At 45.1% G+C, this 27,875-nt stretch overlaps 2 protein-coding genes across 5 annotated transcripts; one reads left to right on the top strand and one right to left on the bottom strand.

The window, feature by feature from the left end:
• Positions 1 to 1,426: 1,426 nt before the first annotated feature.
• On the bottom strand, positions 1,427 to 13,399 carry esrp1 (epithelial splicing regulatory protein 1). Of its 4 annotated transcripts, none has more exons than XM_071529226.1 (16): positions 13,071 to 13,399; positions 12,506 to 12,661; positions 11,864 to 11,980; positions 11,279 to 11,390; positions 10,629 to 10,754; positions 10,160 to 10,214; positions 9,948 to 10,058; positions 9,654 to 9,786; positions 9,440 to 9,482; positions 8,399 to 8,721; positions 7,141 to 7,365; positions 6,784 to 7,036; positions 5,298 to 5,475; positions 4,050 to 4,188; positions 3,456 to 3,545; positions 1,427 to 2,863 (listed from the first exon to the last, which is right to left on the bottom strand). In XM_071529226.1, exons 1-16 carry the CDS (start codon positions 13,200 to 13,202, stop codon positions 2,729 to 2,731), a joined length of 2,328 nt encoding a protein of 775 aa, XP_071385327.1. In that variant the 5' UTR covers positions 13,203 to 13,399; the 3' UTR covers positions 1,427 to 2,728. The 4 variants fall into 4 exon arrangements, with proteins under 4 accessions (XP_071385327.1, XP_071385328.1, XP_071385329.1 ...); XM_071529227.1 differs by having other exon boundaries at positions 6,796 to 7,036; XM_071529229.1 differs by having other exon boundaries at positions 2,728 to 2,863; positions 3,423 to 3,545.
• Positions 13,400 to 14,378: 979 nt separating this feature from the next.
• On the top strand, positions 14,379 to 27,851 carry virma (vir like m6A methyltransferase associated). The gene is made up of 27 exons (XM_071529230.1): positions 14,379 to 14,462; positions 15,011 to 15,123; positions 15,523 to 15,609; positions 16,393 to 16,441; positions 16,526 to 16,688; positions 16,844 to 16,963; positions 17,301 to 17,552; positions 18,132 to 18,862; positions 19,275 to 19,412; positions 19,505 to 19,731; positions 19,900 to 20,427; positions 20,919 to 21,073; positions 21,186 to 21,268; positions 22,264 to 22,357; positions 22,676 to 23,064; positions 23,198 to 23,353; positions 23,518 to 23,753; positions 23,866 to 24,115; positions 24,235 to 24,452; positions 24,576 to 24,708; positions 25,033 to 25,182; positions 25,286 to 25,440; positions 25,818 to 25,914; positions 26,295 to 26,461; positions 26,601 to 26,950; positions 27,136 to 27,282; positions 27,394 to 27,851. The coding sequence occupies exons 1-27, from the start codon at positions 14,400 to 14,402 to the stop codon at positions 27,600 to 27,602; spliced, it is 5,460 nt and encodes a 1,819-aa protein (XP_071385331.1). The 5' UTR covers positions 14,379 to 14,399; the 3' UTR covers positions 27,603 to 27,851.
• The last annotated feature ends 24 nt before the right edge of the window (positions 27,852 to 27,875 follow it).

The raw sequence follows: 27,875 nt of genomic DNA, 5'->3' as shown, positions 1-27,875 counted from the left end.
TGCCCTTGGTTGGATCTTAATAAAGACCACATCATCAGTTTGACATTTGTATCTTGCAGCATCTTTGGTCTTTGCACTGACATGGGAATGCGGATCGGCCTCACCCTGTGTGCTTTTGTGTGTAGATGTGTGTATGTATGTAGGCCTCACCCAGCCTGTGAGGGAATGTTGTTATAAAGGATATCACTGATTTACCTGCTTCTTCCCCACACACCTATCGTACCACAATGAGTCAGGATATAATTGCACCTCTGCTCTGTCTTTCAGTGAACTACTTCAGTAATAGCAGACAATTTATCTTCTTAAAGGAAAGGTGCAGTGGAAAGGCTATGGCACGGATAAAGTGTGGCATATAGGCTATATATAGAGTGTGTTCCTGTGAACCTTGACAGAAATACTGATGTAAGAGAGCCAATAAGCAAGATTGTGTTCAAGATATCGCCCATTACAGTCTACCTGCTTTAAATTTTAATCAGTAATGCAATACCTTGGACTACACCAAGTCAGAAACACAATCTAATTACTTCCATTTACCTTTACTCCTACAATCTATAATATATACTCCAAAGTCTATAATATTTCAATAGTGTTATTATTATGATCATGCTTAAATTTCAAATAATTTCAATCTGCTTTCAAATGTTTGCATTTAGTATCTCAGCTTTTCCCTTCAAATGGGGGAAATAAATCTTTAAGTACTGGATTAATAACTATATTTTTTCAGAAGTATCTGTAATCTTATTTATTTTTTCAGTAACTGCAATAAATTGCAGTTGCCCACTTTTTCAATCAGATTCTGTAATGTAGTTACATGTATTTACTACTCGACCTTGCAAATAAAGTGATTGTATTTTTAATATGGGAGAAAAAAGTGTATTTTGGGCTGTGTTGCATAGATACAAATGGTGTTGCTATGCTGGTTTAGGCAGTGTTTTTCATGAGTGGGTGAACGAGCGAGTGTGTTTAAAAGGGATCAAGTTGGGTGGGGTGCACAGGATTGTATTACACAATGCCAAATCCGCCCTGAGGGGGTCCAACTTCTTTTTGTCTGTCTTCCTTCTCTCTTCCCCCTTCTTGCTCTCTCCATTCTTTACTTTCCCACCTTCAGAAAAAGGCCATCCTGTCATATAATGTCTTTAGTGTGTCTGAACGACAATAGTTTCTTTGCTATAGTATGTGTGTGTATGTGTAGAACAGAGAGGTAATCGCGGCGGACAGCGAGAGGGAGTTCCCACAGTTTCCCCTCCAGCTATATTCTGTCATCACCAACTCCACCTGTGTGTTTGTGCTGAGCTCACAGCGCTGCTGTAATTCACGAACCCTCCCCAGGTACAGAGAGTACACCATGAATACACAGCAGAGCGAAATGAAACGGATTAGAAGACAAACAGTGAAATCAAACAGCTTGAAGACAGGCTAACTTCACATGTGATGTTTATTATTCTTTCAGCATGGTCGCAACAGGGTGTCCTGAGCAGTAGGCTAATGTCCTAGGTCCTCTCAGGACGCGTGTACAGCAACATGGAGCCCAAACAGGAACTCCCCAGGGCACAAATGGCAATCAGATTCACAGGATCAATGTCAATGATGTCCTTCATTTCCTTTTCTCATCACCTCTCCTTCATCTACAAATGATCTAGCTAAAAAAAAAAGAGATATGGCAAAGGGATTTCTATGGGGGGGAAGCTGTTTTGTTTCATCGCATTCCCTGACATCAGTGTAGATGAAGAAGAGGAGACAAGGAAAGTGTGAGGGACTGATAGATCCTCTGCGAGTGGAATCTGTAATAAAATCTGTCAGAAACCACCTCTGGCTCCTGAGATTCATTCAGTAAGCTGAGAGCTTGAGACATGAGTCCTCTTGAAGGAGAACAGAGCCCGGTGGTTAGGTTACCGTGAACTGGGACTGTTCTCAGTTCAGATTTGTGTCCAACACAAAAGGCAAAACATTGACATTATACAACATGGAAGTAGAGCTGTATAGGGTATGTAAAGGAAAAGGAGGGGGCTGTTTAAGTATGAGATGTCATATTTTTGTAAGTGAAGTCTGATGCAGCGATCAGACCATTTGACAAGCTCAGACAACCGCACACAGTGTAACATGTTTGTTGTGATTCAAAGATACTGCTATTATATTCATTAGTAGTCTTATTGATTAGCAGTGCATTGGTATTTGGCATTATGTAAACATCTCAAAGTTTTACTACTAACTTCTTCATGCACTAAAGCTTCCAATACAATCATTGTGTATTGTATCAAATGCATATAAACAAATAAAATGCATTATATAAACAGATTAAGTATTAAAACGTATCAACACAGCCATGCATAATACTCATTCTCAACTTTTTCACATTCATGCACACACAGTTTGACTCTTGTTCACAGAGAAGCACAAGGAAAAGATTTAGCTCAGTTGGTACTAGGTCATTCTTCTCTATTTTGTTAGCAAATATATCATAGTGATTATAATATCATAACATGTTAAAACATCTCTATAAAGCTTTTAAAATACACAATGTGCAATATAAGACAAAGCTGCTATTTTGGCTAAGGCCACAATGATTTGGTATAAAATACATTAATTTCTGTTCTTAAAGATATAAATAACACATCTAAAAGACTATTTTTCAAAACCTAGGAATACATTAGGAGTCTTTGACATATACCTAGCTGTCAAATGTCCTTTGTATATGTGTGTGTGTGTGTGTGTGTGTGTGTGTGTGACCCTACAGCAGGGTCAGATCCAGGTACTGCCCTCCCGGCTTGGTCATGAGAGGGGGGAGGGACATCAGAGGAGCATCACCTCCGCTGGACTGACCAATCAGACTGCTGCTCAGGAGAGGAACTGACTCAGCTGGGCTCTGGAGAGGGTGGAGAAAGGGGGGTGGGGGGGTGGGGTAAGGGGAGCAAGACAGAAAGAGCGCCATTAGCCCAATGTAAAAGGGACAGAGCCAAAAACCCAGCACCAGATGTTACCCATCACCTTCTCAACCACCTGACAGCTACACCTATTATTACCCACCTACAGCACTATCACACTACAACACCACCAATTAATTAACCACGCAAGACGGCTAGTGGGGTAGCCCGTAAAAGAAAAGTCATTGTATTGCATTGGTTTCCTGAGAAGATAGAAATGTAGCCAGGATTAGACAGAGGCGACAGCTACAATATGGTCCGACGCTCCATTAGAGAACGGCACCCCCTCGAAACAATCCAGAGAAAGACTAAAACTCCAAGAAATTTCCTCTAACCACTAAAATCAATCCAAAATATGTCTATAATGGCCAGGCAATGTTGCTACTGCGTGTGGTTAGTGGAAACTTCCCTATCACGTTGAGTCCTGAAGCCCCTGCTGACCAGTCAGACCAAAGAAGCATCTGTTCACATCCCCTCACTGAGCCTGCAGCCAATCCTTACCTGCCACCTGCCTCAGACACCTTAAATACACACCCATTCTTTGGGCTGCGTAAGCAATGTCCTGGCCGGGTCGTGAGCGTGCACAGGCCCATGAGCGTGCACGAGAGCGTCTTCAGGGGTGTACTGTGGTGTGAGGGAGGGGGAGGAGGGACAGAGACAGGGGGCTGAGACACAGACAAACACACACAGTAGCCTAAAGGCCTCATGGACCCGTCGCTCCAGTATGGACGTGGAAAAGGAGTTATGCTTGCTCATGGGAAATAAAACATTCTCATTACTGATTTGTCTCCATTTGCTGATTTAATTTAGCATATATCCACTTATTTAACAAATATCTGTGATCCCCTCTTCTCATCCAGGTTTAAATAAGACTTCTGGCAATTCAAGTCTAAGCAAGCAATAGTGTGTGTGATAGAACAGGGAGAGTAGACCAGATAAACTAGTTTGATAGCCTCTGGGCAAACACAGTGGATGCCTGACGATACACACCCACAATAGAAGGAGATTTGAATACAGCACTTGGATCCTACGGAAAGGTATGTGAATGCCGGAGGCACTGAGAACTTTGCATGCATAGGAACTGCAGTGCAAACAAGTTCTTAACGCACATACAGAATTGTTTCTTACCTGGTATCCCTGCACCGCGTTAATGAGGTCTTTGACGCCGTTGCCGTAGGTCAGGCCAGGCATGCGCACCAACCCCCCTGGGGAGGAGAGGGGGTTGGGGGAGGGGAAGAAACCTACAGTAGTGGGAGAACCAGGTGGACTGGAGAAACAGAGGGGAGGAGGGAGAGACAGGCGGTTACTTTGAAAATATCATAAAAACAACCTAACTGACTTGAAAACTCCATATTTGTCAGCAAACTAATAATCTAAGAATCAGACAACTAAAAGTAACACTGGATACAGTCTTTAAGTGACCTGCTTTCACATTCAGACCTGGATGACCAGGAAGAAAGGGAGGTCACTGATGTTTACCGAGTTCTCTGATACCACATTGTTTAGTTATTAACTACCCTTGTCCAAGTCTTTCTCCTTGGCAAAACACATTTCCATCAAACACAAACCTTCCTACTTTTTCACTTTGAACAAGGGTCTAGATCTGCTAGGGACCACATGACAGTTTGACAGAGTTTGGCTGGTCATGCAAAATAACAAAAATCAACATTGCAAACAAAGGAATTCCAGATAGAAAACCACCAAAATGTATGTAATCTAAAATTCTTGTTAAAATGAAAGTCATGAGAATAATTTAATCACAGAGTTAACATGAAGGGGTGCATTTGAATGTCACCATAGCCCCTTTCACACATGAAACACATAAAATTGCAGTTGAAACAGCATTGAATTGTTCACACAAGACATGCCTTTCCGCTTTTTTAACGTAGCGCTACCAGTCACACAATACTGGCAATACCATTACATTCCACTGTTGTCATTTCCCGGAAATTACGTTTAACAGTCGGAGTCAATGCAGTTTGAAAACACGGCGGGGAAATCTTTCTGTTCGCCCGGACTTCGGGAATCTCTCTTATTTCCGCCTCTGTCCAATTCGCCATTTTTGTCAAAAAAGTAAAGCTACAGCCCTGTTGTATAGTGGTTTGTATTTCCCTCCTACAGTCCTGCGTCAGTGTCCTAACATTAATGTTAGGACACTGACGTTAATGTTACGGCTTCGTTCACACATACGGTCGATATGGAACTTTTCTAGTGACGTTACAACGTCTTGAGCAGTGAAATTGGCAGAGCTGATTTACTGGCATTTCGACACCGGCTCCTTTTCGCACAGCATGCCGTTACATTTACGGAACAGGCTGCATATGTGAAAGGGGCTCATGTGCCTGTCTCTGTTCATGTGTAGTTAGCAGTTCTTACCTAGGGTAGTAGGCTGTATAGTTCATGTATAACTGAGCTGAGGCAGGGTAGTAGGGGTGTCCTGGGGGCAGGTGGCGGGGAGTCAGCAGCACCTGGCCAATGGGAGGGTAGAGGGCAGCAGCCTCTGCAGGCAGGACAGGGGGAGCGGGGGTGAATGAGTAGGTTGGTGGAGATAGACCTGGGGAGGAGAGATGGAGGGAGAGACGAGAGACTTAAAAATAAACAGCAAAAGAAGTACATGGAGTCATTATGGTGAATTCTGGTCATTGTTTGTTTTAGAGAGAGGCGCTCATGCAATCATACAAACAATGACCAACATTTCTCAGCACCTAAAATGTGTGTGTGTGTGTGTGTGTATGTGTGTGTGTGTTTGTGTGTGTGTGTGAATGAGCGAGAGACTTTTGTGTGTAAAGAAGGATTTCCAGACTACTCCAGCTCACTGTGCGTATTTGGTTCTGTGGTGTAGAGACTCCTTATCGTGTCCTGTCTATTTAATAATTTAAGAATTCATTTCTCCACAAGAATCATAAAAGTTTCATCTTATCTCAGTGTGACCTCACTACTACCTGCACATCACTAGCCCGGAATCCTTTTCACTCACATGTGAACTTATGCACTCAATCTCAAACCATTCAAAAACATTGGACCAGTTTATCGTTGACTAAAAAGTTCACATTGTTAATTTTGCCAGTGGCTTCTTTTTGAATTCTAGGTATGGGAGTACATCAGTGCACATTCAGGGTGAAGGACTAAAGACCGGGAACGCAGCACATTTCTACACACCAGCATTGAGCTCTGCCCACCTCTCCCACAGCCCCACTGATTGGACAAGCACAGGTGATACAAACACCTAAGGCCGGGTGACTGATTAGGTCCAGTCAGCATCCCATACCCACCCCTACCAATCTGATAAGACTGGAGAGTTGTAAGCCACTTTGCCCCTATCATAAGCTAATTGGGATTCCGGCTGTGTTGCTTACACTTATCCAACCCCTTCAGATCACTACAGATGACTTCAGTAGGGGTACAGTAGGGGTAAGGGAGTGAAATTAAGAATGGGTAACACACATGCCACTGAAAAAGACTAACTATTCAACAAGAATGTGTGAATACACAGGTGAAAATTGAAAGTGCAGAGTGAACGGTTCATTAAAAGTTTCTCAGTGCATGCAGACTTCAGCAAAATCACATAGAATTACAAAGGGAACAAACAGGGGTACCCACACACACACACACACACACACACACACACACACACACACACACACACACACACACACATACATACATACACACGCACACACACAGCTCCTACCCCTCCTGGTCAAACCAGATTCCCCATCCTCCCACAGTTCTAGATTGGAGAGAACCCAGAGAAAAGGGGGGAGGGGCCGAATTTAACCTCTAACCTCTCACCTCTGCCCCCATGGCAGGAGCCCACCTACCCTGCAGTCCCGAAGCACCCCCAGCTCCCAGCAGCACTTACGTCTGGACTTACATGGCGGCGGGCTGAGCCCTGTCCCACTCCTGCTCCGGCTGTGTGTGTGTGTATGTGTGTGTGACAGCGAGCCTCCCATCAGCACCAGGCCCATCTCCTCTGCGCTGCAGGGGAACACCTCCACGTAGCGGCTGTTCACCCCGCGCTGGCTGGACATCACCTGCTTGTGGAGCCGCTGGGCCGCCAGGAAGGCCCGCTCTGCTGAGGTCATCTGGATGAAGCAGTCACCCGACGGACGACCCTGCGAGGATAGATGGGACGAGGTAAAGAAACGGGGTCGTCTGAAATGCGAGAAACATGAGTGTGAATGTGAATATACTGTATGTGTGTGGTGAGTGCGTCTACCTGTTGGTTGAGCACCATGTGCACGCCGTGTGGTCTGATATCGTGTGTGAACTCTCCCAGGAAGGTGAGGATGTCCTCGATGGACGCCGTGTACGGCAGCCCCCTCAGCCTCAGGCAGTCCCTCACACCGCCAGGAGGGGGCAGGAGAGAAACTGTGGGCAGCACTGACACCAAAGGGGCAGGGGCCACAGGGATCAGAGGGGCTGATGAGTACCGGTTCAACACCTAAAACGTACACATACATACACACACACACAGTTACATATTGTGCCTGTAGCGAAGATTATTGAGCAGGCTGTATGAACCACCCTGCATAGAAAACTGCCTCCCTGCTGAAATAATTTGTATTGATTTCCACTGACTCTAGTTCAGAGGCTTTCTCTCCCTGCTAAGATAATTTCCAGGAAAAACTGACCTATATTATATACTCAACCCCTACAATACATAAAAACTGCAAAGCACTGCATATACATTGAGACATATATACAAGCCGTATCTTAGACTTGTGTACAACAAAGACGAGTCCTCATTTTGTTGAAATGTGTGTTGCAATGTAAGACAGGAGTTGGCCTGTTGCCAACAGGACACCAGCATGTTTGCATTTCTGGAGAGGGACTCATAAAACCCCTTAGTCTCTCATACAGTACATAAAACCACAGGGCCTATGCTGAGGGCCTCAGCATAGATATATATGTGGATTGCATGCTTATCAACTCACAGAGATAAGAAAATAAGTGTGCATGTGTTCATCAGAAGAAGTGAGAGAGAGAGAGAGAGAGAGATAGAGAGAGAGCATTGAATTGCATGGTAATCTTTTACAGACCGGAGTATTGTGTGTGTTTGTTCAACAAACCTCCCATTAACAAGAAACCCATATAGTAAGAGGGAAACACGCACGCACGCATGCACGCACACACACACACACACACACACACACACACACACACACACACTCCTCCTTGCTATGCAGGTCCCCACCCTATTTCTTACAAGTAACTCAGGAGAAAAGACAAATGCCCACACATTGTCACTGTGCATACACAAACAAAAACAGAACACCTAAAAACCCTCTGTCTGCCTTCACAAAACAGAGAGAATGGGAGGAGACAGAACCACAAACCTCAAGCTAGTATTAACAAACAGATATTCACATTCACATTGTACAAGTTCTACAAGTTAAAAATAAACATATGTAAATATATGCACAAGTGCATACACACACACACGCCATGTTTGCTCACCCAACACCCTGACATACCTGCTGGACCTCTGCAGCAGTGCTCTTGAACAGCTCAATATATCTTTTTCCCAGGATGTCTTTGTGCTTCATCAGAGCACACTGGGCGTGTTCCTCACAGGCAAACAAGACAAAGGCATCACCAGTGGGACGCCCGTCCGGGTAGCGGACAAATAGGATGCCGTCCTTCCCCCCACTGACCGGACATGCCTCTGCAGGACCCTCCTCCCCCTGGGCAAAGAAGGCAAGCACCTGCTCGTGTGTGGCAGTGAAAGGAAGACCTCGCATCCTCACTATGATCTGGTCCTCACGGGACAAGAACATCGCTACCTCATTGGAGGTACCTGGCACACACACAAAGACACAGACACACCCGTTCAAGTAAATACGCAAAAAATGCTTGTCACAATGAAGAAGCATTTTCCTACTGTGAGCGGGGCACTGTAGTGGTTTGGAGTATTTTTTCTGGCATTGTTTGGCCCCCTTACTTCTAACTGGGCGAGGTTACTGCTAACTTTATCAGTAATCCCTTAATGATTTTGAGTGATAATCAGGGCCCGCCATCTTTATGATGACATTGGAAACTTCAGTCTCATGTTTCAGAACATCTCATGAATGTTAAATAGGGATTGTATCTGTTTTCTGTTCTCTGAGATTGCCGTGGCATAAGACTAAATCATTAGCAAGCTGGTCAAACCACTTAGTGACCACTTGTGCCTTGTAGACAAAGTCCTGCAAGACTCTGCTCCCATCAAGAAACAAATACATCATGGCGTGAAGGTGATTACACTGACGTGCTGTAGTAATTATGATTACAATTTGCTTTGCTCCCGCAGAGATGATGGGACTGAATATCATACCAGAAAATCCACCCCAAACCCTTCAGTGCGACAGGACGTTATTTTGGTGTCTCCTTCATTCTAACCAAATTCTGTACAAAACTGCACAAAGAAATTAACAATGTGACAACACTGAGAGTTGGACTATATGACTAGATTGCTATGGGTTACTTAGGCTACTAAGGTTAGGTTAGGCATATGCTACTTGGTTCTTGGTTCTCACCTCCTGCTATTTTCAGGAAGTCTTCTCCTGTTGCTTTGTAAACCTGCAATTACAAGGAACAATGCGGTCAATTAAGTGTGAACTTGTCATTATCAGTGCGGTAGCATCAGGTGTGGCTGAAATGTGTCAGGAATTAGTCACAGGTTATTAGATTAGGTGTGGGTAGTAATACTTTGTAGAAGAAGACAGTGCTATCTGGGTTAAGAAGGGTTACCTCTATGTATCTGTTGCCCATATGGTGTTTGTGTCGCTGCAGAGCCAGGTCTCTGTGTTCTTCGCTGACAAAACGAACAAGAGCCTCTCCATTCCTCCTCCCCTGAGCATTTAGACACAATGCAGCACCGCCTCTATACAACACAAAATATATAGGATTACAGCACTGTAAACCTGATTTCAAAAGTAGATTTCAGAATATTATCAATATATATGATGCTGATTGATAAGTTAATGTGAACAATCAATACAAAACTTGCATAAATAAGCGTGCCTTTAAACACCAACAACGTACTTGGCAATATTTAGTCCTCTGAAGAATCGAGCGATGTCCTGGTCAGAAGACTGCCATGGCAACCCTCTGGCTCTGATCACAGTGTTGTCACACACTTTCTCCATCTTACTGCTACACACAAACACACACTGAAATTAGCACAGGAGGAGTGGACTTGGAGTCAAATTCAGGGCCTGCATACAAAAAGAATATTTATTTTGAAGATTACTCACCAAGTGCCAGTCTCAAACTTCTCACTAACTCTCTCTGGGTGAGAAAATGTGTGACCTGTAATGGGAAAGCAATTGAGTTTGGTTTCCAAAATTAGATATTCGCCTTTTGAAAAAAGTGACGCCTACTATCACAAAATTAATGATAGGACAAAACTGAAACAAATGATGGTACTTTGTAATGGACAGCAGGTAACTTAAATCCTTGGTTGACATTAAGACTGGATCTACAATGTTTTAAATATATGGCATGATGAACTTAAAGTAATAATGTGTTTTTCCCCTGAATGGATATGAATAACAAATGCTTCCATTATCCTCTTATAGCAGTTCTCTTATAAGTTATGTGGCACACTCTTCTGCTGTTACCTGTAAACATACAGTATACTGCATCTCAAACTGTAGTTGTCTCATTACACTTGTTAACATTTTACTCATATTCGCACTGTGTAATATAACATGTGGCACTCACATAGGGGCTCAGAAAGCAGGGCAAGGATAATGCTGGCCATAATCTGGACCTGCTGTACTGCCGATTCTGGGGGCAATATGGCTGACGGATCCAACATGGCTGGAGGGTCAACAGGTACATTCAGAGCTGAGGAGGGAGCAGTCAAGGAGAGAAACCACAGCAGAGGAACAGCCACAAAAATTATCTTTCTCACAGGTGGGGGAGAGCATAATGTGTCCTTAAGCGGGTATGTGTGGGTGTGTGAGGGAGGTAGAATGTGTGTGTGTGTGTGTGTGTGTGTGTGTGAGAGAGAGAGAGAGAGAGAGAGAGAGAGAGAGAGAGAGAGAGAGAGAGATGTTAGTTCTCCTGTTCCAGTGGGTGTGTGGGGCTAGCCCTGTTGGCTAAACACACACTCTTTCACTAGGCGCTTAGTGAGGTGCTGCCATTGTTTCCCTATTTGCATTTCAAAACCTCTAGTCTTGCAGCCAACACCCCGTGGCTTATGAACTTCTAATTTGTGTGTTTTACCTGTGTGTTATTGAGTGCATGTGCCCACCACATGTCCTTGTCACTACTTATGGACAATAAAGTTTAACATTCAACGCATGCAGAGTAGAACACATAGTCTCTGGCACAACAAATGCAAACAGGTGACAGTGTTAAAAGGATACACTCTGCCATGAAGTAGACATCCAAAGCCTTCAGGTCGGACGTGGGAAAGTGCCTCCTGAACTCTTTTCGCAGGTCAAAGAAAGAGTTGAAACATTCTGGCACCAGGATGTTCTAAAGAGGGAGGGGAGTCCCAGTCAGCCCACAGTGAGAAAAAGAAACAAAAAAACACAACTGAAATAAAAGGAGAAGGATGTGAACGTGTGTCACAGCAACAGCTGGGTGGCATGGGTTCATCACAACTGCTGCCTTTTTTATTGCCATCATATTGGTATTTACTCAAGCCAACAGAGTTTGCAGTAGATCCACCGTGGCTCTGTTTTGTGCAACACCTAACTCGGTGTGATATGTGTGGGAATTTGATAGGCGGCATTGTGTGGCTGTGTTTGTGTGTGTGCATGTATGCGTATGGGTGTGTGTCATTAGACAAGTTTGCATGAATGATAGTCTAATGAGGCTCAACTTTCGCCGTAACATTAAATTCAAGCGAAAGCACAGTGCTGACACAACACATCCCTCTGTGGTTGTGTGAGCACTGACGGTTCCCGCGGCAGCGAACATCCGCCCTGGCTGCGAGGCTCGCTCACCTTGCCCGCGGCCTCGGGGTGGATTACTTGACGGATGTGGAGCTGCCCGTCTGTACACAAACATACTGACGTGCCTGCGCCCGCGCTGTTCACCTCGTTTGTCAGTCTTAGATGGAACTGCAAAGACAAGGCATAAAACAATTAGAAAATAAATCATAAATCAAAAATAACTAGCTTCAGATATGGCAAATGTTTGCTGACTTTGGTGAATCCAATGATTAAAACTGAGCGGTCATTCTTACTGTGGCTTCAATTAGAAATGACCAAAACTTTCTGACATCTCTTATTATTACCTTTTTGGTTTCTGGACAATTCCCAGCAGTCTGGTTTTATTTTGTGTATTTTCTCCAATTCCCTATGTAAATTAGTTAATTTACATTTTTTAGGCTGTAAAGATCTATACTGCCTTATCACTTAACTGACTTCTCCACAACAATGGCCGCTCACTTCATTCAAATAGACTGTTCATCACAAGCTTCCAGTGGTTACTGAATTTCCCTGATACACTTACTTTTGTTGTGTGTCTACATAGGCTTAAACAGATGTAATAAATTATTTAATAACAAATCTCCACCAACAGGGTATTAATTAGAAAGTAATATAGGCCTTGCATATTTCCATTGACTACAGAGAGGTTAATACCTGGTTTAATGCATTCTCAAGGTTTGTGGCTGTAGAGACACAATCTGCACCGGATCCGTCTTCTTCTTCCACTCTCACCTCCACCCCATCCTCCTCCTTTTCTTCTGTCAAGTCTGAGAGCTCAGGCTTAATCAAGAGCTCATTCACCTTGCCCAACTGGTTCAGAGAATGAAAAAAACATGTCAGACTTGAAACTAGACTAGAAAGTTGCAGGCTGTGGGCCTATGTCGTAGATTATATGCTATTATATAAAAGCTGTATCAGAACAATAGAAATTCGGTTTAAATCTCTTATAGTCTATGCATTATCAAGCAAAGGCACATTTTCCTTCCCAAAGTAGTGAATAATCTCAGACCCTATAGTAGACTCGGTTTGTAACAGGGATGTAGTGGAGGATAAACCCACATAAACTCAGTTGACCCACCATTTTATTTGCAGAATAGCTCAATGCTACTCTGAAAATATAATAGATTTTTGTTTGTATTTTACATTATAGCCAGAAAGTCCGTTTTCCCGTGTTTGTATTTACCAATATAATCACTGTTTTGGAATAAAGAAGTTCTACCTTTTTGTTCTTTACATCCAGCAGCTGCCAAACCAACCGCACGAGCTCCTTCTCGTCAGATCCCAACAGGTCACCGCTCGCGCCAGATGTGGTGGTGAACAACACCACCAGGTAGTCTACCTGCGCCGTCATTTGAAGACAAATACAACAAAAAACTAGTCTAATACTACACGAAATGAAAGAAAGGTAACTAAAGCTACACCGAAAAGAAAGTAGGTGTGGGATCCGAGGGGAATAACCACCTACACTTTGACACCAAGGCGCATAGGTGAGCGCAATAACTCCAGATTTCGTTGCGTGAGAAATTTATGTAAAACCTCCCGCAGTCACCATCGCGGAGTAATGGCTGAATGTTCCCCTTTTTTGTAGTGCATCTACCTGTGTGACCACGTGACTCTCTACCTGCCCCCTCCCAGCTTCAGGTGGCTTTCAGATTAGGACGTGGCAGATAGGCGACAATCAAAATCTAAAACTGTTGCTCACAGTTTTATTTTTACCCTGCAGAGACATATTTTACGATTATTAATTCCCATAAGGAAAGATAATTATAGCAATACTAAAACGACTTTTAGAAGAATACAACAAATATCACAGCAGAACTACCACGCAGGAATACTGTAGGAATATAGTAATAGCCTACAATAGGAGATATAAATACAATAACGTAGGTTATGGTCACTATAACTGTTGAAATACCATAGATAGCCTACATTATAAGTCACATTATAAGACACATTATAAGGAATATCATATGAATAGTTTACCAATGTTTCGGCAGGATGTACTGTATATACACACACAACACAGTTGACCATTTCTGATGCCATATAGCCTATTTATGGCCCAGACTAGGCTATATGGTAGCCTATTCTCCTAGGCTATATATTCTCCTTTGGTCAGACAATTGAACACAGATAATTTGGTCAGATAATTGAACACAGTGCGACAATTTGTTAGAGAATATGTTCGTATAGCTTCTCAATATTTGGCTACTCTCACGGTTTTCTTATCATTTTACTTTTTCATATTAACAGACCTGTTGCTGAGGGAAACCACCAACGTATACAGATGTATCATATCATTAGACATTTATATTGGCAACAATAAAAAATTTCAAGTTTCATGATGCTGATCGATCTTAAGCTGATATGACCCAAAAACAGATTTATGAATTTCACTGCCATAGTAACTGGGTGTAGGGGTGTAACTGTGACTGTGGGTGCACGCCGTACACGCCGTGCACGCACAACCGAATGCTGATCGGTAGATGAGCGTGCTCCGGAAGTATTCACACATCCGGAAGTTTACCCCGAGCGACAACAGCAAACGATGGCGGGGGACACTTCAACGGAGCTTCTCTTTCTCGATACTTTTAAACATCAAAGTGCAGAGGTAAAGTTTCTGGAGTCTCAGTATCCCCCAGTCTGTGCATTTCATAGACGTCAGCGTCAGCCGCTCACAGCTGTTGTAATTATGAGCTTTGGAGAATGAAGCTGCAGTGAACTTCCTAGCTAATAATGTTAGCTTAGCTAACGTTAGCAATTCTACCATGTTCATGATAACGTTGCATTAAACAACTCTCACTGCATTACACACTTGCCAAGTTATCGCTTGGACTGTACAATAAATATCCATTTAACGTGTTTTATTGACCGAATCACAGAGCCCCGTGCAGCTATTTTCTTTGGCATCCGCGAGCAGTTTGTTTGCTAGCTAGCCAGCTAGCTATTGTTAACTAAAGTTACAACTTGGTTAGGTATATCAGAAAGGACTCTGCAGGTCTATGCTGATTGGCTGGCTTATCCACTATGCACTGTTAGTTGAAGTGGGTCATAGAAGATATATCTGTACATTGTAGCATGTTCATGACTTGTATCAAAAAATGTTATTAGATTGTTATGTTAATATTGCTATTGTGTATTGTTATTAATTTTCCTCAGTTAACCAACGTTGATGTGGTGCGGTTTCCTTGCGGGGTTCTGATCACAGAGGTGCGGGTCATTCCTCCAGGAATCAAAGCACACAGCGGCTTACCCGACAGCAGGGCATTTGGGTAAGAGTTACACACACACACACACACACTGTGGCAGGAGAACCTTTACCTCATTGCTTGCAATATATTCCCTCTGGAGATGTTTGTTTGCTACGGATGTTGACGTGTATGTGTGTGCTTGTAAGAAATGGAGAGGCCCGCTGTGAATGAATGAATGAATGAATGAATGAAAGAGTGTGACACCTGAGCTCTATTGTTGAGGTAGCCCTGGTTCCCACTGAGCCTGTTGGGTAATCTGTGATGTAATGAACTTACTGAATGGTCTTGATGATAAACAGTGTACAGACCTGAGCAGATCAGGCCTCTGTGTCATGTTGATGCATTACTTTAGTCACCAATGAAGCTTTCTGGACACAATGGGACTGAGTCCTAACTGTATGTGTGTTTCTGTGTCTCCAGGGAGACATCTCCTCATGCTTTCCAACTGGAGCTGTTCTTCAACAATGTCACCAAACCCAACAGCCCCACCTTCCACAGATTGGGCAGGTCAGAATGTTTTACTCTCTCCCCCTTCTTTCTTTCTGTATTCCTCCCAGCCCCTCCCACTTCTTCTCTCTCTCTCTCTGTCTCTGTATTTCCTGGTCTGGTGGAGTATTTTTTACAAATCTCAAAATTGCTTAAGAAGCAGGTGTCTGTCTCACCTGTAGAACCAGTCATAGTAGCATCTGAGTCCTTTTGTCACAGCAGGGCCAGAGGGGTGTGTGTGTGCGTGCACTCTGGTGTCTTTGTTCTTTTGCTAGCTAACTGGTCTCTCCAGAAACTCAACCCCACCCACACAGTAGCTGAAAAGGACACAATAAAACTTAGAGGTCCTGATGAAATAGCTTAGGTGTAGAGCATGTATCAACAGAGTGTAGACTTGTCCATTGTTCAAGAGGTGTTGAAAATGGTGACCTATAGATGCCCCAGTTATTATGAAGTGAAGTTGGAAGGAGTTAATGTTTTCACCCCTCTCTGTCTGTTTTCAGCAAGATATCTGAAAAATGGATTTGGCTGAAATTTAGTGGACTGATCAGTTTTAGTAGTGATTCGGATCTGGGATTTCTGCCAGAAGACAATTGTTTTTTTAGCCATAACAATTATGCTGTGTACATTTGCTGGTGGGGAAAGCCCAGCATCTGGGCTTTCCCCGCATTCACATGCTATTTTGTTGGAAAATCAATCACGTAAGACAAACAATAAACAAACATAAGCAAGTTATTCTACCGAGTGCCCTGTAGTTATTGGAGTGGCACTTCTAATCTGTCCCGTCTTGCTTTCTCCCCTCAGTCTGGAATACGATGAGAACAAATCCATCATCTTCAGACCCAGTGGAAAGGTAAAGTGATCTAATGTCCTTAAAAGTCATATTTTAGATTTGTTCTGTAGATTTGTAAGTAACAGCATGGGTTTGTGTGTGCAGGTGAACACAGACGGCCTGGTGCTACGTGGCTGGTACACCAGTCTGACTGTGGCAGTGTATGGAACAGCAGAGCGCTCACATGGACACGACCAAGCCTCTCCCCCTCCTCCACCACCCCCACCCCCTCAACAACAAAGTGGACCCAAGAGGATCGTCAAACAAGGTGGGCATCGTTACCTTGAAACTGCCCAGCTCTTCCGCCTTTACACCTACTTCCTGAAACCGAAACGCGTCACCCCTCCCCTGCTCTGTACCTTTTTTGCCTCTTTGCATTTTGTGTCCTAATTCTACTCTACATGTTCCTGTTTGTCTCTCAAGAGTGGGAAAAGGATGACCAGTACAATGGCAGTCCACCCAGACCAGCGCCCCGAGGGCCTCGCACCCCGCCTGGCCCTCCACCCCCAGATGATGACGATGAGGAGCAGGTTCCAGTGACGGGTCAGAACTGTACATATGTTTTATGCTATTACAATATATCAGCCACTGTTACCACCAGACTGATCAAGAGTGACAAAGAGTCTCCTCTAATTAAAGAGTCTGTCTGTTGGGGTTAGTTATAATTGAATGCAGCATAAATGGTTGTTTAAATTTGATGGATATATTTAGTGAACATCCTACATTGGTTACCTTGATTTTTCATTTGTATAAGTAGGCTCATGCTTTTGTTTCTTAATGTTTGGTTTGTATGTTTATATATGCTATATGGGTGTTTTGGCTCCTGTGTTTGCATTACAACTAACGGTGAGCCCTCTGGTCTCTGTTGTGACACCTACAGTGGGCGTGGTCAAAGATGAGCCATGCGAGGGCCGTGAGGATTACCTTGAGGCCGTGTCACCTGAGAGATCGCTGCCTGCTGACGAGCCGTACTCGGATGCTGAGCAAGAGGAAGAGGGCGAGGAGGAGGAGGAAGAGGAGGAGCAGGAGGAGGAAGAAGATGCACGGACAGAGGGAAGCGCTCCGGAGGAGGAGGAGGAAGAAGAGGAGGAGGAGGATGAGGGTGAGGACGAGGAAGAGGAGATGGAGGAAGGTAGGGGAGTTCCTTTGTGAAAGCAGGATAGTCTGCAATCCCAAATGGACCCCTACTCCCTAACCCCTGGGTATTATAAACACTACTTGCAACCATCACTGGCCTATCTACGGGTATAACAGCCAAGGGGGCCAAGGGAGCAGGGTCCATTTGGGACTGGGTGACAGTCCAAAAGAGAGAGTGTGTGCTCGGGCATGCTGCCTCCATCTGCGACTGCTGGATGCTCCAAACCCACAGTTGGCCCACCCCAGGCTATCCTGAAGGCTTAAGATCAGGATTCATAAGCTGTTAAGAGCAGCCCTATGTAACACATCCTCACAGCCATGGCTGATGCTTGTGTTGTGGCCACATCCTGCATGTCAAACTAACTAACCCTGCATGTTTGGAGTGATGCTGCTGTTGTGTGAGTAGGTCTGTCAGTGTATGCATTTGTGAATAAGCAAGAGAATAGTTGCTGTCCTCCTTATTTTTTTATTAAATACTTTTCTCATAATTCATATTTGAAGTATCTTGAGCATCTTGTTCATAGTAGATTAACTTTGTCAAATTTGCCCCCTCCTCTCTCTTCCGCCCTACCAGGTGATGATGGCTACGAGCAAATTTCCAGTGATGAGGACGACCTGGATAACGGTAGCTTCAAGCTGCCCAGCTTTGACATGGACTACACTCCTGAGGACCTGGCGTCTGTCCCACCAGTCCAGTACGACCCTTATGAGCGAGAACTCAGACCGCTGCTCTTCTTCACCCCTCCATATAAGACCCGCTTCGATACCCAGCTGGAGAAGGCCAGTGTGGAGGAACCCAGGGATCCTGGTGGTACAGAGGGGGCAGGGGGTGGAGAGGGGGCTGAGGCTGTTACCCAGCTGAGAGAACTCCTAACTTGCGTAGGAGAGGACAGAGATGCTCGCTGGGTCACGGCTCTGGAGCAGGCCCCAGGACTGCTGACCAAAGGGTTGGGCTATTTAATTAAACAGGGAGAGGGGGAGCTGGAGGATCCTGTAGGAGCTCTAGTCCAGTGGGCTCTCCAAGCCCTGAGTATGGAGATTGCTCTCACACAACCAATTGCTCTTAACCTCAGACAGCTGAAAGCTGGTGCCAAGCTAGCATCTCACCTGGCAGAGTGCCCACAGGCCCTCACACCACTGCTGCGTGAGGGGGCCCTAGGCCTGCTGCTGGAGCTGCTCCATGGGGACCATGTCTCCTCCACATTGAAGCTGAGTATCCTGAGAGCTCTGGATGCCCTGACTAGTGCCCCTGCTGGTGTGGAGGCCTTCCTACAGGCCGGAGAGTCGGAGAAGAGCGGCTATCAGGTTAGGGGCACAAAGTTGCATTTCAGTAAATCTTCTCTTAGTATGTTTTTTCGGTTTTTTGTTTCCTTTACCTTCATTTAGCTGGGTTCCCCCCACAGCTTGAAAATTGGCCCACAGCTAAAGAATATAAATGAAAATTCATCATTTGGCCTTAGTTCTCAGACTGAAAAAAATACAGTTGCAATTACAGCCCATTTTTCAATATATCATGCTATAAATATAAAAATTCTTAAACTGCTAGTAGAACTGATCTGAATGAGCCCAGAAGCCCAGAGTCACAGAACCAAGACCCCCCACATTTACAAAAACAAAAATCAGGAAACACCGAGTAGTTTAACAGATTTTATGAAGTATTTCTTTGCCTTATGGATGTCTGTCACTGAGCATAGACCTGGCTGTGTGTCCCTTGCAGCGTTTAGTCCAGCTGTTCCTGCGTGAAGAGACAGTGAGGGTTGTAACAGCTGGCAACGCCGTATTACAGAAAAGCCATGTGTATGAGGTACTGACTGACCTACAGCGTGCAGCAGCAGCATGGAGTGAGCCACAGCAGGTACATGCATGCACACACACATACACAAACAGTCCCCATTTATTACACTAGGAGTATATTTTTTAATCATGATGACTATCCATCATCCTCAGGAGGAGATGGAGGACGCTGAGAGCCCTATGGAGGAGGAACCGTCGCTAAGCTCCTCCCCTGTGAGCGAGGCAGAGCTTGATAGGCTGGCAGGGGTTCTAGAGGAGTTACATCACCTGCTGGAGACTGCACCTCACACTATGGTGCAGCCGCCTGGGAAAGCCTTCCCCACCAATGCTAGAATTACAGGACCACAGGAGAGGGACGATCCATACCCAACACTGTATAGGTATTGCATACACACACACACTCACACACAGCCTAATACCTCACACTGTGCAGAAGCTCAAAGTAAAGAGAATACAGGCTCATGAGTGCACAAACATCTGTCTAAATGTTAATGCATGTGGTTGTGACTCATTGAGTGGATTTGTGATGTCATCTCCTTCTCTCTCAGGTACATGCATGCGTGCCACTTCCTGGAGAGTACGACGGTGGTGTTGTCAGCGGCTGCGGCAGCTGGGCACTTAGGTGTCACCCAAGCCGTTAGAGAGCTCCTGCGCTTCCTGTCTCTCACCCAGTCAGGTCTGCTCTTCCTGCTCGCCCAGCCCACTCCCACCAACCTGCTGCTGCGTCTCCTGGCGTCCGTGGCAGAGGCCGACGGCGAGGAGACCACGTGTACAGGGGGAGAGGGAGGTCTTACAGGGCCAGGACTGGGCGAAGAGGGTTTGGGTGTGTGGCTGATGCAGGCGCTGCATGCTCTCCAGGGCGTGTCGGAGCTGATGAGTCATGTGGCCACAGGAGGAGAGGGGGGAGCGGGGCTAGAGGAAGGCGACAATGCAGAGGTACTGGGCATGCTCCACGCCCTCTACCTGATCACCTTCACCCAGACGGGCCGCAGTGCTGTGGCCCATGTTTTCAGCCTGGACAACAACCTGTCCTGTCTGGTCACCCTGCTCCAGCACCACAGCAAGGACGGACAGGGGTGAGGCTCCGTGTGTCTGTCACTGACTGCACTGGTCTGTTAGGGATGGGACGATATATTGAAATTCAATATATTGCAATACAAAAATGTGACTATATGTATCGTCAGGCAGAAAAATGAATCGCGATATTATTCTGCAGTAGTAATCACAAATGAGATGAGAAGTTTTCATCAAAATTACATTATTTGCACTTTGTAATGACATTTTTAAACTGTTGTTTACATTCTAGCAAGCCAATGCCATTGCTAGAAAGATGCTTGGCTCAGAAATAAACATAATTCTGCATAGTCATACTTTGTTGACTGTGCAACTTCTATTTAGTATCGGGGTTGTATTGAATCGTGAACCCCATATCGCGTATCAAATTATATCGTGATCGCCCCATCCATATTATCTCCATAGTGTGCCTGGCTCGGTATTTACTGTCTCTTTCTGTATCCCTTGGTTTTTCTGATTATGTTTTCACTTTTTTTGTCTTTTGCGCTTGCAGTGAGGCCAAGGCCCGCAAAGCGGTGACATATAACTATGCCTGCATGCTGGTGTTACTTGTGGTGCAGAGCTCGAATGACCTGCGAATGATGGAACAGTATGCTGCTCCGCTACTCACCTTAGCCAAGGCAGATGACACCAATGCCAAGTTACAGGGTAAGTATTATGGATGTAGCAATCAAATATCATCCCATAAAAGTTTTTGTTATGAGTGTTTGTGTGTATGTGTTTTTGATGATCAGTGTTGAGTGCTGCCTTTGTATTTCAGAGCTCAGTAAATGGCTGGAGCCTCTGGAGAAACTACGCTTTGAGATTGGAAGCATTCCCTCCCTCATAGACTACATCAAACAGGTATCCCACTCTCTAACTCAATATACAGCTCAGTTAGAGCGTCATTTCACTACATCTTCATTTTTCGTTAACTTTATGAGCTGCCATTCTCCTACATTACCTACTCTGTGGCATGCCGATTTATTGAGTCATAAATCTCTTCAGCTGGCGGCATCAGGAGGGGGAGTTATTGACACCTTGTTATTGACGTTTCATTTAGCGAGCCCAGTAACTCATTTCAGGCACTAAAGTCTCTTTGTGAATGAACAAAGGTTTCTCGTGCTTCAGCTTAACCCACAGGGGACCGGCGCTCTCAGAGTAGGACAGACCAGCAGATGAAAGTCTCAGAGGTCTTCAGTCAATTATAAGCTAATGGCATTGCAGCATTAGCTATTACACTATTATACTTCCATCTGATTATTGAAGCTACGTTTCAAACTGTCTTGATTGTTTGAAAACTACATCGTTGAGAAATGCCAGCTTCATCATCATGGCACCTGAAATGAATCCAAAACAAAAATGTACTTGGCGGACTGTTAATTTACCTGGGCAGGCATCCAAATATTAACATTGTATGGGAAATACTGCTTACTCACCACTTTTTACTGAGTGATAAAGAGATTGCAGAATACAAAAATACACTTTCAATCCACTTAAATTGGTAAATGTGCTACAAGAGTTTTCATATTATCAGAAGAAAACGGTAGAATGTAGTTACCACTTATTGCCAGGGCAGCCAATGTGATGGTTTATAACTCCAAAACTTGCATGAGGATCCAAGCTCTGTAAACGAAAAATCTTATACCACAAATATTGCCTCAAGTCACACACTCGACTAAATGCTTTCATCAGAAACCTCAAAAGCCACCAAGATACATTTTGGTGGAATGCAATGGTTCTCTAACAAGCCTGAACAGCTCATAGACATATACCTGCTCTGTGACATATTTGAGTGATTGCTATATGCAAATCGAGTTTGTTTTGTCGTTGTGAACTCTGTTTTCCCTTGGCTGTAGAATGTGGAAAATGTGTTGACCGCAGAGGGAACTGGACTGGTGACTGCTCTCAGGGTCCTCTGTCACATCGCCTGCCCCCCGCCTGCAATCGAGGGTAAAAACGCTAAACGTGCATTTTTGAATACTTCAGTTCAGATCCGAAGTGATAATAATTAAACCGATAATTAAATCGATAGACACATTGTGTTGTCCCTTGCAGTTTTTTGAAGGTTACTTGCAATTATGGTTATTCATGTATATTGATCAAATTCTACTGCTTGCCCTTATGATTAATTAAATAAATATTATTAATTATTAAGTTTCTCTAAGAGCATCAGCTAAATGTCTAAAATAGAATTAGACCAGCTACAGTACAGACAGGTGTTACACAATATTGTACTAACTTTTCACTTTGCCTTCCTCCTGTCTGTAGGTCAGCAGAAGGATCTGAAGTGGAGTCTAGCTGGGGTCCAGCTGTTCTCAGGCGAGGGTCTGGACACGTGTGTGCGTGTCCTTCAGAAGCTCTGCAGCGTGCTGCTGCAGCCATGGCGCGTGCACGGGCACATGGGCCCCACGCCGCAGCGCTGCATGATCCTGAGTGTATGCATCAACACACTCCGGTTGCTGCGCACCATGCTGACGGAGCTGCTCCGCGGGGGAGCCTTCCAGTTCAGGGATACGCGTGTGGCGAGTGTGTTGGTGACGCTCCACATGATCGTGTGTTCTGTCCCTGCGTCTGGCCGTCTGGATGGGGAGGAGACCAGAGTGCAGGCACTTATCGTCGACGTCCTGCTCACCTTCACACAGGGTGTCAGCGAACAGGTGTGTGTGTGTGTGTGTGTGAGTGAGTGTGTGTGACTATGAGCGAGACTGCATGCATGTTTACTAAAGTGATATGGTGCAGTAACTGTCACTACTGGTCTTTATTCTGAGGCATTATGTGTGTTTGGTGCAGGTGACCCATACAGAGGAGACTCTGGCCAGTAACACGTGGTCTCTGATGCTAAAGGAGGTGTTGGGCTCACTGCTGAAAGCCCCTGAAGGTCTGTTCTCTGGCTTTACCCTGCTGTCTGAGCTCCTGCCACTCCCGCTGCCCATGCAGAGCACACAGGTACCTGCTCACTGTATCTCACAGAAGTCTCCATCCGTCCTGTACTTCTGTCTCTCTCATCCTGATGATTATAGTCTCAAAATACAGGAATGTAAGTTAGTATGTTTTGAACTGTTGTTAATTCAACATTTTGATGTGTGATTGTAATGCTGTTGACTCCATAGGTGATATCCGTCCAGGACGTGGCAGTCGCCTTAAACACTAGGAAACTGTGGAGCATGCACCTGCGGGCGCAGTGGAAAGTGTTTGCTGAGGCTCTGAGGTGTGTGTGCGCCACCAGCTGCCCTCCTCTCCTGGCCATGCTGAGGAGGGTGTGTGTTCAGCTGGCAGACCTGTCTTCACCCACCGCGACACTCATCATGAAGACCCTGCTGGAGCTGCTGCTGGAGGAGCTGCAGCCGTGAGTGGAAGACACACACACACATACACACACACACACACACACTCACACAGTCATTTGTGATTGCGCCGTTAATTGTATTGTAAATGTATGTAATGTGTGCTGACTGCAGGGTGGAGGGGAAAGGTGTGTGCTGGGGACAGGTCTTGCGTCTGCTTTCCCTGATGGACGCCCTGGTGTCCCAGAGAGCTTGTAAGAGCGCAGCGTTACACCTGCTCTCCGGCTCTGCCTCCGGAGATGAACAACTGGCCGATCTCTTCCCCTTGCTACTGTCCCTATTGGTTCCCCCAACTGACCACTCCTTACAACAGCAGCATTGCAGCGAACTAGTTGGGACGATACTGCAGTCACTGTGTGACCAGGTAAGTGATGCAATGCACATAAAGGCAAACACCACACATAAACGTAAGTTTTGTAAGTAAGTATAAGTCCTACAGGGAGAGAAAGACAGTCTGAATATATTCAACTCTGTATATATTAGGATATCTCTCTGGTGGTGTCTCCACCTGGTGAGAGCTGTGTGTCGGAGGCTGAACAGCTGGCCAATGCGCTTCCGGGGCGAGAGATGATGTCATCAGTTTGCAACGCCTTGTTGGAGGTTTTGGGGAATGCAGACAGCAGTGGCACTCTCCTCCTCACCTGTATCAGAACCTTGATGTTCCTCACCGAGCACGACTACGGACTCTACCACCTCAAAGGGTAAATGGCAATATTCCCCTCTTGTCTCGTTGTATTGCTACTCTCTCCCTCTTTATTACTTCTCTCTCAGATTCCTTGTCCTGGTCTAACAAGACTTTCTTTAAACTTCAAACTTTGTTTCAGTGCTCTAAAGAAGCATGGTGCGGGGCTTTGCTCGCTGTTGAAGAAGCAGGTGTTTTCCTTCAACAAGGACTCTGCGGAGCTGCTCTCCATTCTGCTCGACTTTCTCAGACAGATCCTCCACACAGAATCAATGGTAAGTATAGGTCAGATGAGATTTTTCTTAAGCCTGGTTCATGTTTCATGTGGCAATGAATGTGAAGGAGTATGCACGGCCAAAATGACTGGGCACATTGGTAGCATTTGGGAATCATGTTTGAGGTAGGCAACACCTGAAATTTGACAGCACCACAGTTATGGAAACGTGCTTTTCCTTCCACTCACTCTGATGGTTATGGTGGTTATGGGACATTGTTTCTGAAAAGTAAAAAAAAACTTTAAAGTAAAGTAGTTTTTGAGAGTCATTACTATTCACTGAGAATTGAATCTTACTCTTAAATCTATCTTTTTTCCGATCCAGTGTGGTGAGGAGGGCCAGGGGCCCGGCGAGGAACCAGCCTTCGCCCCTCCTCCGCGGCTACTGACTCTGACGGGCTCAGAGATGAAAACTCTGCTGCAGTGGGAGGAGTCAGAGTCACATCCACTCCCTACTCTGGAGAAACAGATTACGGTACAAATGACACACACACGTTTGGTGTTTGCAAAGTAGGGTTTTATGCTCCTTGACATTGGCCTTACTCTGACTATATATATGTGTGTGTGTGTGTGTGTAGAAGCTTTGTAAGGAGGATGATTCATTGGAGACGATGTTGGAGAATGTGATTGTCCTGAGGCAGACGCTGGAGGCTGCCACAGACACGCCTCCTGCAGCTGATACTGAGCCCACTCTGCCAGCACCCGAGACGCTTTTGGCCCAGTTCAATCACAGGTACAGCCTCTGGATAATGATAAATGACTTGTGGATGAGGATTTTTCTGTCCATCCATTATTTTTTTTTTCATGTCAGTGCTCTTTCTGTATTCATTCAATAGTGGTGCTCCACCACAGCGAGACAATTACCGTCACTGCCAAGGAAAATGTGAACTATATAATTTAGAGTCATGATTTTTTTAATCCAGTATTTTAAGAAAATTCTTGTTAGCACAGCAACCTTCACTGAAACTATAATCAGGACTAAACCAGAGACAGATGTGGAACTCAAACTAAAATTACCTCCATGTACCACTGCTATATAAAATTACAGAGGAAACACTGGATGTAATAATTCAATTGTATTCTGCCTAATTCTGTGTGTTTTTTCTGTAGGACGGTGTTCATTCTATCAGAGGCTCTGGATGAGCAGCTGAAGGCACTGTGGTTCTCTCCCTTCCACACTGATGACATGGAAACAGAGCTTGATATGGTAAGTGTGTATGTTTGTGTGTGTGAGTTCAGGTACGTGCATGTGTATGTGTCAGTATGTCCAAGGACCACAGGAATTGGGTATGTATTAGGTACGATTGTGGCAAGTGATAATCCCGATTATTTTGCTAAATATTGAGATCATGATTATTAATCATGATTATTTGTCTCAGATTCAGGAAAAAAATGTTGTTGTATGTAATAAAAAAATAAGAAATTTTATTGCATTAACATACACTTCATATCACTGAATTACACAATTATTAATTGTGGAAACATAAAATCGCAATATCTGATTATCTACAATTAATTGTGCTGCCCTAGTGTGTGTATGTGTGTCTGTATGGGCATGGTTGCAACTCTTCTCTCTCTGTGTGGCAGGTGAAGGTGGACCTGGTGGGTCTGGCCCAGGAGTGTTGTCCAGAACTGGACCTGAAGGCAGAGCTGGAGCGCTCCTTCCTGTCTGAGCCCTCCTCTCCAGGTCACACCAAGGCTCCCAAAGGCTTCCGACTGGGCAAACACAAGCACGAGACGTTCATCACATCAAGGTACAGTTCCCATGTTTGGTTCTGTTTTAACTTTGCCATTTTTGTCATATCTTAACTTTGTACATTTCATAGAATTAGGTTCATGAATAAGCTTTCTACTTGTTGCTAAATGCAATCTTGTGTGTCTGTTTCCCTGCAGTGGTAAGTCGGACTATGTGGAGCCTGCCAAGAGAGCCCACATCATGGCTGCTCCCCGTGGCCGTGGAGGTCGAGGAGGCTTTGGACAAGGTCTGTGTCGACCCCACGACATCTTCCGCCAGCGCAAACAGAACACCTCCCGTCCTCCCAGTATGCACGTGGATGACTTTGTGGCGGCGGAGTTTAAAGACATTGCGACTCCTCTGGGACTCTTACCCCCTAAACGCCCCCCTAAGAGCTCCCCCAAACCCCCCACCAGAGGACTGTTCACTGGCAACAGAGGCAGAGCCACCTTCCACAGCCAGACTCGCTTTTTCACTCCACCACAACCTAAAGGTGTACTGCTGTCTGGTAGGTACACACATGCACACAGTCACAAACAGACACACATACTCCTTTCTGCCACTAGCATACTGTAAGAATTGTTCATGTGTTCATAAGGCCTGTGTTTACCAATCTCTAAGTAAGTGTAGACCAGGTCTAGACTATGAATTGTCCAGTAGAGGGAGCTAAATCCTTTCTGTTTCTTTCTCTAGGTAACTACGCTCGTAGAGAAGGTGGTCGTGGCTCGTCATGGAGCGGCCAAGTGCCAGCTGTCACTCACAGAGGAACCTACAGCGAACCACGTGGAGGACAGAGCAACTTCACACGTGGCCCTCTGCCCTCCCGACAACCCCCTGCAGGTATGCATGTGCGCACACACACTATTTGCCTGATTCTAATATGAATCACATGAAAATTGAACTAACAACACGGTGCTTTCTGCCTCTTCTCCCTCCATCTCCATTGTCCAGGTGCATATCGCCTGGCTCCGCGGGACCGTGCTCCGCGGGGCAGAGGAGGCGCTGGCCTGTCTTGGCTTAGCGGAGGAGGAGGCGGCGGAGGAGGTGGAGGAGGAGGAGGAGGAGGAGGAGGGGGGAGAGGATCTCAGGGGAGCAAGTTCAGCGGCGGAGGAGGGAGTGGAGGTGGGAGGGGGAGGCATGTTCGCTCCTTCACCAGGTAAATTCACCTGGGCAATGACTGCAGCCTGTCATGGCAACAAACGGACCAATCAGGATATTAAATATACTGTCTCCATGGAAACGTGTCCGTGGTGGGATGATGTTGTGACGATGACATATGGACTTTGTCTTGATGTTTTATGTTTTGTTATCATGCATTGTATTCAGAGAATAAAGGTCATAGTAATTGAGCTCACCCTTGTGCTTTGTAAGCAATCACCAGAAAACACCATGGAATAGTGAACCAACGTGAACAGTTACTGTCACTTAATGCC

Source organism: Centroberyx affinis, unplaced genomic scaffold, assembly GCF_046629955.1.
Source record: "Centroberyx affinis isolate AG114_WGS23_722 - 3 ecotype Tasmania unplaced genomic scaffold, CSIRO-AGI_Caff_v1 ptg001775l_1, whole genome shotgun sequence".
In the NCBI taxonomy this organism is placed as follows: Eukaryota; Metazoa; Chordata; class Actinopteri; order Beryciformes; family Berycidae; genus Centroberyx; species Centroberyx affinis.
This window is presented reverse-complemented; position numbering and strand designations above follow the sequence as displayed.